This window comes from Corvus brachyrhynchos, unplaced genomic scaffold, assembly GCF_000691975.1.
Source record: "Corvus brachyrhynchos isolate BGI_N302 unplaced genomic scaffold, ASM69197v1 scaffold1, whole genome shotgun sequence".
NCBI lineage: Eukaryota > Metazoa > Chordata > Aves > Passeriformes > Corvidae > Corvus > Corvus brachyrhynchos.
In genome coordinates this window covers 6694948-6712232 of record NW_008237222.1, presented here as the reverse complement: position 1 = coordinate 6712232, position 17285 = coordinate 6694948, and the positions used below count along the sequence as shown (strand labels likewise).

The 17285-nt window shown below is 34.9% G+C and overlaps 1 protein-coding gene across 3 annotated transcripts in view; it reads right to left on the bottom strand.

Annotated features, from left to right (window-relative positions):
* The window catches only part of PAPOLA (poly(A) polymerase alpha), a 38222-nt gene that overhangs the window by 12983 nt on the left and 7954 nt on the right, over positions 1-17285 (bottom strand). For all 3 annotated transcript variants that reach the window (XM_017729054.1, XM_017729053.1, XM_017729052.1), the window contains exons 6-14: positions 14146-14257; positions 12808-12897; positions 12579-12717; positions 11019-11091; positions 9433-9553; positions 8463-8547; positions 3923-3976; positions 3025-3144; positions 1455-1564 (exon numbers count right to left, since the gene is read on the bottom strand). In XM_017729054.1, the coding sequence (XP_017584543.1) occupies positions 1455-1564; positions 3025-3144; positions 3923-3976; positions 8463-8547; positions 9433-9553; positions 11019-11091; positions 12579-12717; positions 12808-12897; positions 14146-14257 (904 nt within the window). The remainder of the gene's footprint in view (positions 1-1454; positions 1565-3024; positions 3145-3922; positions 3977-8462; positions 8548-9432; positions 9554-11018; positions 11092-12578; positions 12718-12807; positions 12898-14145; positions 14258-17285) is intronic.

Here is a 17285-nt window from a genome sequence, read left to right as displayed (position 1 = left end):
TAAAATCTTAGGGTCTATTCCAAAAGACAGGGCAAAGAAGTCTTTAGGATGGATTAAAAACAATGAAGACAGACCCATATTAATTTCAGATTACCAAAAAACCCACAACACACAAAGAGAAATTGCTTACTAGATGGTTACTTCTGGAAGTGTATTCACAAATCAAAAACTCTGCACCACAGTTTATAAGGATCTTGATGAAACGCTACTCCACTTATAAGTGCATCTATTTAGACAAACTTCAGGAATATAGTGCAAATAAATCACATTCAAAATTTTAAGTGCAAGTTTTAGTGTTTTCATACAAAAATGTCTGACAAGTATACTACTGAAATATCTGTTTATAAACAATAAAAGACCTGAGAAACTCTAACTTCTGAATTCCTGCACTCCTTCAAAGCAGCAGCCAAGGTACTGTCTTTTCTAAATTCTCAAAAATTAGAATGATGTTCCTATAGTTGCTATAGTTTCTCCTTCACCACTAATAGTTACAAGAAATATTTCACCTCTCAAGAAAGAAATGCCCCTCTGCAGATATATACAGCAAGAAAGCACTTTGAAACCTTGGCATGATTTATAAATATACCTATATATTGCATTCAAAGGTGTGAGGCAGAGGGGTGTCAAGGTGTCCAATTCCCTTGCTTCCTCAAACTTACTGAGTCTTAGAAATTCAGAGATCAGGGCTGCATTAGGTAACACTTGAACCTAATCCTTCAACTCTGTAAACACAGAATACTTGAGTCTCAACTGTTGTTTAAAAAAAAAAAAATTAAAGCAAATGTATTAGATAAATCTGTCAAAGCTACTGTTCCTGACACTCTGGAGTCACACTCCCCAGCTGTTACCAATTCTTTGCTTATAAAATTTCTTATGTGTGTACTAAGTTATTTTTGTGAATCAAAAAGTAAGCATCAGAAAGCCAAAAAGCTCTCTTACACTGAGTGTTGGACATGAAAGTAAAAGTTACTGAATCAATTATCTAGCATGAAACACCATGGAATAAAAGACATTTTGTAATCCACTGATAAATTTAGCTTCCCCAAGTAACAAAAATATTTAAACTGTACTGTAAATTTTTGAGGTTATGCTTGCTAGTTTGCATATGATAACTAATTCATCTGTTTAATAAAGATTACAAAATAATGTACCACACTTTTAGTGGGATCTGCAAGATGTGTGTATAATTTTTATCACTTTTAATGAGAACAAACTGAAAGTCACTAGTCTGAAGTGTTTAGAAGCATTAAAACTCATTGAGAATGTGTTTCATTAAATAAAACCCCGAACTCCTTGGCTGAATCCCCCTGTGTAGATACAATTCTACTACTAATATGAGCATTATGAATAAAGACTATATTTTGAGCAAAGACAAAAGCTTCAACAAGTTTATTAATACCAGAACACCTAGAAAAAGTTTATTAATACCAGAACACCTAGAAAGCAAAACTCACCTGTGTCTGTAAAAGACTGAATGTCGTAGGTAAGATCAACACTTAAATTTTCAGAGTTTTCTGTTTTCTTAAACACCAACCCAATCACCCACATCGTACGGTATTCTTCCCTGGAAAATGTTGTATAAAACAGTCATGTAATACTGACAGTATTAACTAACTTAATAAGTTATTTGCTGCAGTAACAACAGTTATACATTTTCACTCCTGTAGCAATGGGAAACTAGACATACAAAAGCAAAAACCAAAGCTGACTAACAACATTCCCTTTTCATTCATAATGTAAAAGTCATTAAACACTATACATCTACCTCCAGCAAATGAACTAAGATCATCAGTAGATTACTCCATCCAATTGTGCTCCCATACAGATCCTCTCATGTAGCTACTAGCATGAGAGTAACCAGCTCTCAACTAGCCATAGCAACTATAAAGGCACCGAAAGTAATTAGAATCTATTCCCCAACTAAGCAACTTCCATTTCGCAACCTAAATGTGTCTTCAACACTCAAATTTCTTAGCTGTAACTGAACACAAACTGCAGGTTTCAGTTAAAAACCTCCCTTTGACAGCTCCCCTTCACATGGGAAGGTGAAAGAATGTCCTTTGTATACACTGGGAAGACAAACTTTCCTGAAAGCGTTGCCTGCATCAAGTCCTCTGAAATAAGAGCTAATTGAAGCCTCTGATTATGCAGGCAGTTGTAGCTGTATCCACCTGCTAAAATGATGCTAAAGTGGTACTGCCTGCTTCCTTCCAATTTTACTCAGAACATGCATACAACAATTACATAACCTCTAAAAAAAAAAAAGTAGCACCATACTGTACCTAAAGCAGTTAATGTGTGGAAAAGACTCTGTGCAAGGATAACAGGGCTTTTCACATATCCCAGTAAAGACGAATTTCTCCCCCATTCTCACACTTCACACAAAAATACGATTCCTTACAAATTAATTACAATGCTATCTCAAAATAAAGTCTTAAAAGAGTTTTCAGCCCCCACACACCTGCAATCACTGTTTTGAGTGGGGGAGAAAGGAGTAGCAGAGGAAGGAGCCAAAAAACATTTAAAATCCTCAGCAATCTGAAGTACTTTATATTCTCTCCACTGTTTCCAAAACCTGACAAATTCTAACAGTTATTATAATTTCAGTGATATTCATCCCAACTGCTAAATTTTGTAAAATTAAATTAACTTGGTTACTCAAGAGCTCCATTCTACAGTGCCTGATGTTCTCCCAGATTCTCAGTGCCTCCTCACAATTAAGCCAGCATCAACTAAGTAGCAGTAACTTATACAGGTTGGCAAGAAATCATGCAATTAATACAGTTACTAACAAAAATACACTTCCCCTTATTTTCTGATTCAGAAACATTTTTATAAAGAATTAAAGAGTACCTAATTTCACAAATAGTACTTAAGAAGAGCTGAACATTGTTTGTTTGCCTTTAGGTGCTCTCATTAAAAATTAATCCTTTTAAGATTCTACAAAAATGTCCATTTATTTATTAATGAAATTGTATTTTAGTTAGCTTCTCCCTATTTAATGAAGAAAATGGGTTTGCTTACTTGTCAGGATTCTCCTTGGGTGCTGGGAATGACTGTGGATTCACATGAGCCAGTGTAATGAATTCATTCTTCTCCAGGTTTCCAACTAGAATACGGATTTTTGATTCCACCAAGCCCACCCTGCATAAATGTCATTTATTAACAAGATCTCATTAACAGAAAATAATAGAAGTATCTAACATCATATATCAGGATAAAATCCTCAACATTCTCCTTATATTAATACTTGAGACTACAAATGAATTAGTGCACGCCAGATTAATTCAGATCAATTATTTCAGTTAAGGCGTTACAAAAACTGACACAAGGGAAGCTTAAGAATGCCCTGCAGCTCTCTCTGTGGCCTGATTTTACAAATGGAATTAAATACAAGACATTACACACCAAGTAAAAGGCAGTCAGAAGGAGCCACCACATATTTATCCAATATTCTTTTGGCCTCAGATGATGAATTTTAGAGGTGAAGAAATTCCCAATACCTGCCAACCTTAAAATTTCACTAATAAGAGAGATCAGAAACATGGGAAAGGGGAATTTTTGTTTTGAGAAACAGCATTTCAAGTGACTGAAAACATACCTCCTCACACTGCTTATTAAAAAAAGTGCACAAGGCATTTGTAAAGTAAACCTGACAGTGCTGTTAAGGAAAAATTCAAGCAACAGCCTTTACTCTCTAGTTTTTCATCTTTTTTTTTTTTCAAAACTCTACGATCTTTTTCCATTTAATTTTGAAACACTGAAGCTCCACTTTCCTTCATTAAGAAGACACCTGATACACTAGATACTCGCTCGTGTCCAAGGTTGGTGGCGGGGAGGGAAGGGAGGTTGTTGTTTTTGATGTTTGGTGGGGAGGTTTTTTTGTTTTGATTTGGTTCTTGGATTATCAAGGATTACTCACCATTCTAGTCGCTGTTTTTCTGTCGGTGCACTTGCTAGAAGTACAATATAATGCCTTTGGAGATAAAGACAATATGCTATTCTATATATATTTCTAAAACTAGACATTCAAACCTTAATATTAAAACTTTGCAGTAAATTCTACATTGTAAAATACAGATTATTAGTTTAAGTATATATCCTACGTTAAATTAAGTTTTGTTACGTAGAAATAGGGGCTATGTCCCAAGTGTGTGACTAACAGACTTCAAAACATTTTGGAGTTTAGGGCCATTTGCAACTCCACTGTAATACCAATAACCTTAATAAAAGGTTAGGAATGTAGCATTGGTTGAAATATTTCAATACCTGATGAGATCAGGGATTTAACTGACTATGAATTAAGAAAAAACAGTTGTTCACTACTACCTTTACATGTCATCTGTCTTAGTTGCAACATTATTTCTGAATAGTGAGAAGAGTGGTTAGCACACATGCATTTGTTCAAAATCCAAAATAACACTATGAAATACGGTTAAAAAAATTTGTATCTCAATTTTGGAATTCTCTGAAGACACTTATCTGAAATTTCATAACGAATGTTTCCTCTGATGATAGTTCTTAACCTCTCAATTATATTTCAAGGATATTCAGTGTATACCCACTATAAGCAGATTTCAAAGAGACAGTATACAAAACAAGAATGGTATTTTAAACAAAAAAGCCCAAGGACAGCAGAATGGGAAAAGATCAGTTTTAACTTGAGTTCCGAATGAGGGAGCTGAGGCAATCTCACATGCTTACAGACAGGTTTTTCAGAATCTTAGCTGGGAAGTCTTTAACATCCTAAGTCATCCAAAGCCACACTACTCTATACTGATATGGCATGTTTAGGTACCTTCAGAGCAGGATTTAAAGAACAGTACTAACACGAGATACCCTAGCATATAGCTCATAGAAAGGAAAGCAAGGTCAATGATGCTGGAAAACCCTGGTGCAGTCCTCTGGTGCCACAGGCCTTCAAATTGCAACAGCAAATACAAATCAACAGATCAAATTAGCAGCTACATGTTTCTGTACTTATCTCTAGGTGGCAAGAACGAAAATACTACAGTCCTCTGATTTCAGTCAGAGAATGTCAATGAAACAAGAGAACTGCAACGGAGACGTTTGGAGAAACTTCTCCCTTGTTCTGAATAAAAAGAGATTAAATAACCTATTCATTCTGCATCTTGGCAGTATTGACTGCTTCACAGAAAAATCTTATGGAAAAAGATAAAAAGGGTCCTTTAACTCTGTATGAGACATTACTAATGTTGGTTTATTCTAAGGAGTACTACACTTTCCGTAAGATTCCTACACCACACACATCGCACACTTGCAGAATGTTTCATTCAGAAGAAACTACAATGCTTAAGCTTTTTGATATTTTTAACCATGTCCGAATCGAAAAAGACAAACCTCAACATGCATATATTTGAAAAAATCAATTTTCCAATTACTTATTAAAAGCAGCTCTTTGAAACAGACTTCTGAAGAATCATTTAAAAAAAAAAAAAAGTAATTTGTTTATGTCTAAAAGCCTCAAGTAGCTGGTAACACCTAGGAAAAAACCCTAAGCCTAATTTATGCAAAAAAAAGTAATGATTAACTATTTTTGCTCAGGTAGTGTTTGCTGAAAAAGAAAAAAGTAAAGGATCCAATTTCTCCCCACTCACTTACCAGCTGTTAGCACTGAGAGGGAATTATTCACTAGAAACTTCCTACTACAATTTTCAATAAAATTAAATAGTGTTAAAAATTAAGATATTTTAAAAGTCCAAGGTCTCACTGCTAAATTTTGCGAAGACAAGATGTGTTATCAGTGCCTCAGTCATAATTTTATCACAAAGCACATGTGTAACTCAGAAGTATCTATCACTACATTATAAAGAAAAAACGGTCCTAGCTTAAGCTTCTACATCTCAATGGTGACTTTTAGACTCGGTATTATTCTGAAGTATATTGGTTTGGAGTTCTGTTTGGGGGCTTGAAAGTTTTCTCACTGTCTGCCTTTCAGCATTCTTTTCACAAAAATAATCTAATGTAGATAGTATGGAATTGTAATACATCATTAACACAAGTATTTCTAAAAAAACCCACCCAAATTAGAGTCATATTACTTTCTGGGGAAAACAAAACAAAAAAACAACAACAAAAAACCCCCCACCAAAGAAACTAACAAAACCCAACCAAACAAAAAAAAACCAAAACACACCAAAAATTAAAAAAAAAAAGACACCCCAAAACCAACTGAGAACACCTGAACATGTTAATTTTGATTTTTCTTTATTGTATGTCTAGGAAGTATACTTATATCCAGTACTTTAAAGTCTTATGAAGCCAAGAGACCTTTTAAAAAGGTGTATTTATATTCTACTTTTTTAGCAGAATTTTCTCTTCTAATGACATAGAATATGCTAGAGCTTATTAAATGAGTGCTATTTCTCTCAAAACACTGCTCTCGTGGTCTTAAGCTACAACCATTTCATTTCTCATGCAACACTTCAGACTCATATCCACTTGAAATTCTTGTCACTTCCCTGTAAAACACCGTACCTGTATGTTCCCTGTCACTGCTTCCCCCCCCCTTTTGAAAAATTTAAATCTACACAAAGGGCAGATAATACATGTTGTAACTCCCTATCTCCAAGTAATTGCTGACATTTACAAAGTAAGAAAAAAAATAAGTAACTAAAAGCAGATTTCCTAATTTTCTTAATTTCTAATCTGCTCCTACCATGCAGGTATGCAGTAGCCTCTAGATTTCATTAGTCACACATCATTAAGGTTTATTTTAAACATAGACAGCAAGTCAAAAGTGCTTATGAACAGTAGATATTTAGCAACTAATTGCCATTGAGAGTGATAGATTACTGAAGCTAAATTTTCAGATAAAAAGAAAAGTTTGTCTCAGAGCAAGGATCAGACATTCTCTTATCTGAGAATAACAGCATTACACACTGCTATGAATTCAGCAGAACATGCCAAGGCATCTACAATTTATACAGGAGAAGAAAGTGAAGAGGGAAAAAAAACTTCAATACATCTAGCTTTCAGATGGAGATCTGACCAAGAGAGCCACGTTTACTGCATACAGATGACTGCATATAATTATTTACTTTGTAAAGGCTACTAACCAAAATTTTAAAATTAATCTACTAAGGGAAAACAGAGGAAATCCTGGGTAATTTAAATTAAAGCAGGCTCCATAATACCATTCCACAGTTAAAAAAATAAAATTAGAGCAAAGACATCATGTGCAAAACAGAAAACCTGGGTATATAATGTAGCAATGAAAGCTTCTCTTGCTCAGCAACTGGTAAAATGGCTAAAGCTGGTACACAAAAAAACCTACATTAAAATGGAGATTATTTCAAATGACATTAAATGCTTCCTATTTTTGAAAGAAACAAAGAAAATGTACTAGAAACCTCTTCAACAGAACTGATTTGTCTGCAGCCCAATTTTACTTCAAATAATAATATAATTTAATAATGTTCTTTTAAATGTTTTCAATCTTAAGCTCCAAGGAACAACAAAAGCCGTCCAAATGTTTTAAAGCTTTTATCATGCAAAAAGTATAGAAACAAAACACAGACACATTATGAAGGTCATCAGTCTCTTTTAATGGGGGAACTGTATATTTCAATCTTGTTTAGATTAGTACAAAACCAACCAACCACCCAACACAAACATGTGTAATATATATTTGATCTTGATTCAAGAAAAATGGGTCTCCAATTTCAACTGAGGGCAAAGAAGATGTAGTCCATATTTTAATAATCCATATTTATTGTAAAAATACAACTTTCAGCAAGTCCGTATACATTTAACAAGCTTCTGCCCCACAAGCATATTACTAGAAACCCTAAAAGTGTGAAGTGTGAATTTCAGTACTTCCCTCAGAGACATTACAAAATTAGAAAAGCTAGGTATAAGTTAATAAAGATCCAAGAGCCTTAAGCTTTAATGAAAAAAATCTAGTAATAACTAGTACAGCTGGTAGTTAGCCAACACAATTGCAAAAATATGTTTTATTATCAGAGTAAACTGTTGACTGTATTGACAGAAGAAAACATACAGTTTCAAGTACTTATTCATTTTAAATATTGACCTTCAGAATAAGTTCTTTCAACATCTTTTTTCCTGGGAAGACCCATTTTTAGAATGCTTACTGACAGCACTAAAGATCATTTCTATTAGTCAAACCAGATGACACGTCTTCAATGTTACTGGTAGCATACCAGTTCAGAGTTAACTGGTGACATTCTAAATATCTGCTCAGGGACTAAAAGGTACCTGAAATACAGGTTTAAGACACAACAAAGTACCTGAGGAGATTATTCACTTTCTAAGAGAAAGGACAGTAGTGCATTCACTCTCCCACTCTATAGAAAAATCCTAACAAAACATTTTTTGGACATCTAATGTATGTGTATTTATGATCCTGTGCTACAGAGCATTATTAGGTAGTTCAACTGATAAACTTAAAATATTCTGCCATGCCATAAAATACATACTTGTACTTCTGAAAGAAGTTTGGAGCTTCAAAAAGTTTGGACCACTCTGCCTTACTCAGCAAAATTTCATCTGTGATAGCAAGACCTAAATTATAAAAAAAAAAAAAAACTTAAACTTTTTTTTTTTAAAATACAGTTTAGTATCCAGAGTAAAGACAGTTTATTAACTTAGCAAAGACTACTACAAATTATTTCCTCCCTTCAAATCCACAGCAATTTATCAACAAGATTTATAATTCAGTCATACTTTAATTGGTCCTTCATTAAACAAATAGTAATTTTTAAAAAACCTACATCTGTGTAGAAATGTATGTTAATTGATCAGATTATTGCACATATTTTTACTCTGTGTTGTAACATAGCTCCACATAGTTTTTTGCATATGCCACAGTAACCATTCAGTTGGAATCACCTCTTGTGCAAGGCATTTTACAAGGAAAAGAAACAGTGAGACAACAAGGTATTGCTCTATCTGAGAAACCTACTTGTAGTTGCTCCCTGCATCAAGTCTATTTCTTGCTTTGATAACAACTTCTCTTATCTGCTATAATTATTCAAGTACATTATTTGGATAAATCCAGAGGACTCATCTTCAAGAGAGTACACTGCCTTGACTAGGCCTAGAAACAGGCATCAAGTGGAACTACTGTTGCTAATCTTTCATTTATCATGACACAATCTAAGCCACTAAAATAAAATTATAGCATTAGTTCTAATTTTCAGAGCACAAGGCATTCTATTTCACTACCCTCAGTTTCTAAGAGTGAAGGACAGACCTGCAGAAGTATCTACTAAATTCGCAGTGTTAAGCAACATTAAGTGTAACAGGCCAAGTTCTACCTCCCTCAGAAGTCTTGTCTCAACAAGCTTTTTAACATCCACCCACCTCCCCCTTCACAGCATACCTGCAACGAAACTATTTTAAATCTGTTTGAAAACATTTATATAGAGAGCATAAGATAATACTTACCTTGCTTAAATTCCTCAACCATGACCATCCGTGTGGAAACGGACACATTGTACGTAGAGTTCTGCTGTGGGTATGCTGGTGTAATTATAGGCATAAGATGGTACCTATCACTGGGGTTTACCTACATATAACAACAGCCAATCAGTTTTCTTCAAGCACACACATCAGTTAACAGATTTGGATTTCTCCTTTTACTACAACCAAGTCTTAAGTTCTAAGAGACCTTAGTTTGTAGACCGAGTTCAGAAAAAGTTTAGAAAACAGAACAAAGAACATCTTTCTGAATGACAGTGATGTGGGAGGGCTGTAACCTGTCAGCACATCAAGATGAAGCTGCAGGCATTTCTAAATCCAGAAATGCCAACCAAACAGAACAATTTCCCTCTTTAATAGAAATTAGTTTGTGATCACATGAAACCAAGGCCACCTCATCACCATATAAGCACCTTCTGCAGAATGACTGTCTTCAGACTTTGCGAAAGGTATTTTATACTTTATTTCTGTAACACTACTGAAAACTAAGAGCCATTTTAAGAAAAGAGGCTCTATGCAACCTGACAGAAGCATCACTTGCATTAACGTACTTTTATTTAACAGCAGACAGGGTAACAAAAAAGAAGGGACACAACGTACACACGCAAAATACATTAAAATATTATTAGGGTAACAATCTTGTAGAAGGTAAATAAAAGATAAACCCCTGCCTTTACCTTAACCCACTTTGATTAGCTGCTACAAAACAGACAGTTCCCGTCACACACTGACCTCAAACCTCCTGTCTCAGGAATAACAGACTCAAGAACACGTTTTCAACTGTTTCACATATTTAAATGTGAACTTTTGTCAATCAGAAAAAACAGATTTGAAGTACAAAAGGAAATACAACTCAACCTCTGAAGCTTATGCTATTCATCAAAATAAAGATTAGTTGAATATCAACTGTTCTATGATTGACAAAATAGCATTGAGCACACTCATATTATGCCCTACTGAAAGCATACAATGGGAGCCATGCATCTGCTGCAAGCTGTTTCACTGACTCCCCGAAGGACATTAATGTCCAGTGTCCTTAATGTAAGTGCTACAAAGACGGAGATTAAACATTATAAACAATATACAAAACAACTAAAAGACTTCAAGTTATGATCTTCTTTGGTGCAAGATGAAAAGACACTTTACTACAACTATATGGAACCAAGCCTACCCAGCTGTGACTTGCACTGAAGTGAATTCAAGATACTTGCAAAAGTAATAGGCTTTAAATCATAAGCAAACCATTTTAAGATTAGCAATTTTCAAAAAATGCATTGCTTTAGACATGTAACTATTCACACCGAATTTTTATTAAGATCACTTACTGCAAAAATTGGGAGAAAAAGTACATTGTTCAGCAAGTGTGCTTCAAGCCATCAGTTCAAAAAATTAGGGTAACTTTGTTCTATTCTCAGGAGATTAGAAGTTACTTATGAAGCTACAACACCACAACATTAAGTTCAATAAACCCAAAATGAAGTTCACCTAGGAATTTTTAAGCAACCGGATTTATTGTACAGTGTGACTTAGAGGGGAAAAAATAACACACTAACCCTTGGGTCCCATACAGGCAAATTAAGATTGCATTCTTCTGGCTGTTTCAATAGCACTGGATTTGGCCATTCCCTGTTCAAAAAGATTGTAGCACTGAGTAAGACTGTTGGATACAACCATGTACGTTCAACAAACAATACTTTTGAATGCAATCCTTCTTAACTCTGCTCTCAAGGTAAAGCACCATTTCCTCAAGACTAGGCTGGTTTAACTGGGGTTGTTTAAATAAGGTGTACTGCTGAACTACAATATAACTCCAATTAGCTTCTCCAGGGCATCAGAACAAGGAATTTTCTGCAGTCTTGGAGGTTTATAATCACTGGTTTAGGTAATTAATTTAAACTCCTCTAAATTATTCCTGAAATATATCAATCAAAGAGAAATTTCTCTGTGAAGACTGACATTGGGTCCATCTTCAAGCTAGCTGTTTCATGGACAAACTACAGAACAAATAGCTAGCACAATTATACCATATAGCATCATTACAAACCATATGTATTAAAAGAAAATTATAATCAAGAGAGAAAGAAACCTTGCTGAATGAAACACTAAAATGTAACTCTTGTTCTTCAAGTCATCTTACCCCCCCGAATAAAAGTTATCTTCCTATAACGAGCAGAAGTTGGTTAATCTGTTGGAATTTGTACATTAATGCTCCTACGCTATGCATGTACAAAATGGAGAGAAGTCCAAGAAACACATTAAACAGAGATTGCAATCAATTCCCCTCTATTAGCTTAGTGTGGCAAAATATTACTAAACACTACATACCTCAAGGAGGCTAGAAAGCCTATGAACGCAAGGCAGTGAAAGTGTGCAAATTATCTTCACATTAAGAAGAAAAGACACTATACTTGAAGTAAAGCAACACCTTGGTAAATGATGCTTAAAATCTGTCAGTGTCTCATGAAGAATAAAGGTATCCAGACACGGTCTTTCAAGAAAAACAGTATTCATTTGTAATCTGCAAAGTTCACTTTTGTCCCATTTGTTCTAAATTTACTTGGAATGTCCCCATCAGAGTTATTCAAACCATCTTTCTGAGCTAACTAGCTCAAGAGCACGAAATAGCATGTAATTCTGAAACACCTACCACTCCACACTGACAAGATTAAAACCCGTATTTTTGCCACTGGTTCTCTTAAATTGCATTTAAGCTATGTGCCTAAACCAGATACTGGCATACCTCCTTTATCCATTATCCCAGTATCTGAATATAAAAACTTTAAATTTTGGGCTATCTGCTATTATTTTCTACTATAAAAGTATTTTATCTGAAGAGTATTGTTGAGTTACAAAAAATACTTGAGAAAATTTTAATTAAGAACTGGGTGGTTTTGGTTCAGATACTTTAAAAACATGACATGTTGGATGACTTATTGAAAAACTAAGCTGACAACTTTCTGGTGGCAAGAACAATGCTTCTAATTTAACTTAATCTGGTAACAGCTGAAAATGGTACCATAAAAACAGGACTAAAATTTAGTGTCTACAAACAATTTTATTTTAGTTTAATCTAAATTAAAAACAAACCAAAAAAACAACAAAAAAAAACATACCATTTAGAAAATACCAAGAAAAATTTATGTACAAGAGTTGATGCTATTGCATTTGGATAAAGCTGGCAAGTTCTTGCTACTAGCATAGCCCAGGAAACACCACCAAGGAAACCTAGTATATTGGAATAGATGTTGTGGCCTGTGGATTGAGAAGAGACAAAAGGAGAGAGATATCAGTAACCAGAAGACGTAGTGAAAACTTCACAAATTTTGGAATAAAACTGCTTACGTTTTGCCCACAATTTGATAGCTCTCAGTGTTAACCTGAAGTTGTCAATGTTTGGTACTAGATGCAGAATTTCATCGGTTACGCGGCAACCTGCAAAAGAAAGAATCAATTACAGTTGCTGCCTCCAAAGTTTTTAGCTTGCTTATCCTCCCTCACCTTCAAAACTACCAAACTTTTTAGATGAGCATGCTGGAAATTCGTTTCATATTCTGATCACTTTTGTTTTCAATTAGAAAGCTTAACATATTTTCATGTGTCTTTTTTTCATTTTTAGTGTTTTATAGCAGACTCAGCCAATTCATGAGCACATGACTACAGTTTTGGACTGCTACTTGATTTTTGTTATTAATGAACTATGTAAGCTGTTGAAGAAACAAACAAGTTCTGCTGTTACATGAATACATGCAGTATATCATGGAATGCACAATCCAACTGAATAAAGTGTAAGTCTTCATGAACCTACAGAAAACCTGCCAGTCATAGGTCAAAGCTTTGAATTTTTAAGAACAGGCTAAAAAGAATAGTTTTTAAACATACTACAACTAATGGACTGCTACTTTGATGGGATATTTTCAGACTGTTAACATTATAGATAGCAGTATTAACTGCTTGATTTTAGGGCATTTATAATAAAGAATAAGGAGTACTTCATTGTTACTCAGTAGTTGCAGAGAGCTGTTCACAAGAAAATAGTATTACCTAAGACTACTTTCAAAGTAAGTAAGAGGCAACTGAATTCTAGAGATTGCACAGATGGGAATTTCACAAAACAGTTTAAGTGGCTGTGATAATCTCAATTATCAACGTTTTAGCTTATAACAACAATCAGTGCTCCTCATGCAAACATGCTCCTCTTCCCCATCAAGCTGCAGCCAGGCTAAAGCCCCTATCATCCCGTACATAAATAACGATTTTTTAAGCTAAGGTATTAGAGAGAAGTTAAGGGTTACACAAGCTAGTAAACTACTAAAGACCTGACCTCAAACTGACACCATTTTGATATCTTCAAATTATAACTGAAGCAATTTCATGTATATTTATGCAAACACAAATTAAAAAAAAACCACACATCTTTATTTACAGAAATGCATAATGCTCCAAAAGTCTTGCAAGTCCCATTCATTTCTAGAACCATATACCAAGAGAAAAAAATCATAAGCAGTCTGGCCAACAAGACACAACCCTTCTCTCCAGAAAGATATATAAAACTGGCTATAACTTTATTTCTAAATGTGAAGTTGCTGTATTTTCAGTCAAATCCACAACTACTGTATCAAAGAACCTAGGATAATTATTTCAAGATTAGACAAGTTGATTTACAAAACAGGACATACATACCATTAAGACTTCGTATGCATCTAATGTCTAAATTTTTAAGTAGGCTGTCGTCTCGTAGATCTAAGTCCTCAGGAATAGTTTGCAGTGCTAATCTTGCAAACAAAATATCAATCTTAAGAACAAAAAAAAGAGGTAAGACATTAGAAAACCGTTCTTTCTTCTGTAGAATTCTGTAAGTAATTTTCATCAAGTTTACTAACAGTAGTCTTCCTAGCACAAAGAACCCCTTTAAAAATATATATACTAAGATCCTTCACAGACACTAAAAGAAACATTTTTCAGATGCTTCATCTATCTTATGGCTCCTTTTCCAAGAGGATAAAATACACATTTAGATTAATATAGAACCAGCACACACACAAAAACTATGCTGTCAATGTAAATAAAAATCATTTGGGAACAAGCATCACTGCTAGGTCCAGAATACAAACTCCTACCAACATCAGAACAAGCTATGAAAACATGAATCCTGGTTTTAACCTAAATATTCTCAAATATCCAAAAGACTGAGGGGAGTCCTTATTGCTTTCCCTCATGAGGATGTTGAAGACCACAAACAGGCACTGATCTCTTCGCTCTCACAACCAGTAACAGGACTCAAGGAAACAGCATAAAGCTGAGCCAGGGGAGGCTTAGATCACACACCAGGGAAAGCTTTTTTTTACCCAGAGGGTGGCTGGGCACTGCAACAGGCTCCCCAGGCCAGTGGTATCAGCCCCAAGCCTGGTAAGAGTTCAAGAAGCCTTTGGAGAACACTCTGAGGCTCGTGGTGTGACTCTTAGGATGTCCTACACAGGGCTGGGAGTTGGACTTCGATGATCCTGATGGGTCCCTCCCAACCCAGCATATTCTATGATTCCATGAAAATTACCATGGAATTAGAGAAAGAGTAGGATACCTTCCCCCATCTAGCCCTGTAAATCACATATGTAACTAGCTGACTCTATATAAAGACCAGTGTCTATGAAGAGTCTAGGTATCTGATTACAGAAAAGATTCTGAAAATTCAGCAAACTGCTGAGCAAGTGTATACATTTAGAAACTATGTGTAATTTCTTTGCTATTACTTCTGCAATACTTAGTTTTTCTAGGCCAAGAACATCTAAAATACTATTCAGCACAGAGCTAGAGTTTTACATTGCCCTGCACACAAGGACACCACAGAGTAGAGAAGTCAGTTTGCCCTTCAGTCAGTCAGTTAGTTGATGAGAATATCAAGCAGCCTTGATACTCAGCCACTTATCAGCATATCAGTAGCCTTTCTGCAAGGCTACAAAGGTACTTCACCAAACGAAGCTTTTAATCAAAGTGGTTATCACTTGACCTACAAGACAATGAAATACCTAGTACTATTGCACCAAGAACAAAACTGGTTTAGTTACATTAAAATTATTTCAGATAAAGTGAAGCTGAAGACATCTTAAAGACTTTTTGTAGGTACTTAAAACTTTGCATCCATCCGTTTTAAACTATGAAGCACTTCTCTCCACAGAAAAGTATTTCCGAAGTATTCAGGGCATTTTGTATTTCAAAGTCTTTAATAGCTGGTCTTATCAACCATCTATATTACATACAGAAGTTCCTACTTCAGTCAGAAGTACTACTTCTCAGTGTAAAACAACTTCAAGTTCAAACTTAACTTCAGCTTAAAGTTCTGCTCTCTTATCTAGAACGTCTAGCACCTCTAAAGATTCAAAGCTCATTGACATTTCTTTTCAAATAAAGAAATTAACAGTCTGTCCTATGTAACTTGGGGAGAGGTAGCTGGCCATCAAATACAAAGTACTCTACAGGAAGAACAAAAAAATGAAGTTATTTATTCTAAACAAGAACATAAAATGTGCATGTAAAAACTTATTGTCAGAAATTTCCTAAGCTTTAATAACAGGATCACCATAAAACTAAAGTCCTTATCCTCGGTTCTAACTTCTGGCATGTTTTGCCTGGGTTAGCAAAAGGCAAATTAAATTAAAATCTTTTCATACTGATATAGTTCGGCACAAACACAACTATCAGAAACTGAGGTCCAACAACACTGGTATATACAAAGAGGGTGCTTATGATAGAAGAAAAAGAACTCTCATGCACTGTCAGCAACATGGGTTAAGTCTCAGTAATAAACCTAAGCCCATCAAAGCCCATCATAAATTACTATATTGGAACAAGATGCTACTTCTTCTAGAACAAACAGTCCTTTTTTTCCCCTATTTGGTCTTGTATTTCAAATTTCATTTTTTAAAAAGGAGACACAACTCTGGCTTGAATGTAAATGACTGGAGGAAAAAAAAAAAAACAAAAAAACAAAAACAGCATATAAAAACCAAACTGACCAGAAGACAGCTATGGCAAGTTTCGGTATCTAGAATGAACACCTAAGCTATGTAAACAGAAAACAGATTCTCCAGAAAAATGTTCCTAACACCCAACTGTATATGGACAGTAATAAAATGGCTAACAGATACAAAAATCACAGACTGGGAGACAAGGAATTGCTCATCTTGTGTACAATAGTACTACACCATGTCATTTGCTGAAGATTAGCATGGGAATTCTTTCCCCTCCGTATACCAACCTTCTTGGACCCACCAGCTACTTGACAACGTTGACATAATCCAACTATATGTCTCATGAACTGTGTGTATAAAGAGTTCGTATTTTTTTGTCTTGTCACCAAAAGATGAAAGTTTGACTATAACAGTTTGAGAAGAATTAACAGAGTATCTCTTGAAATCACCATTCCTGTTTCCTTAGCAAAAATCAAGTTAAGCACGTTCAGTGCTCCACAACAGCTGATCCATCAGGCTACACCCACCAAAACCATTGTTTTGGTCATGGGTTTACAGATATGTTAAGAGATCAGGACAAAAGGAATACCCAGCTTGCCTTCAGCGGTATATTTTTGAGAACTAGTTAAAGACCACAACTTTCTACAATGTAGGATAATGAGGCAAATCTTTCATGTTTGGATAGCTAATCATTAGCAGTCAAAAAAAATTCTGAAGCCATATTATTTACAAATATAAGTTTTATTAAATGTTAAGTCTAAATAATGCCAATACTGGTATTCTACAAATCAGCAAACTAATCAGTACAACTGGGTAGCAGTGCCAAAAAAAAAGAACAGGGAGATATTATGCACA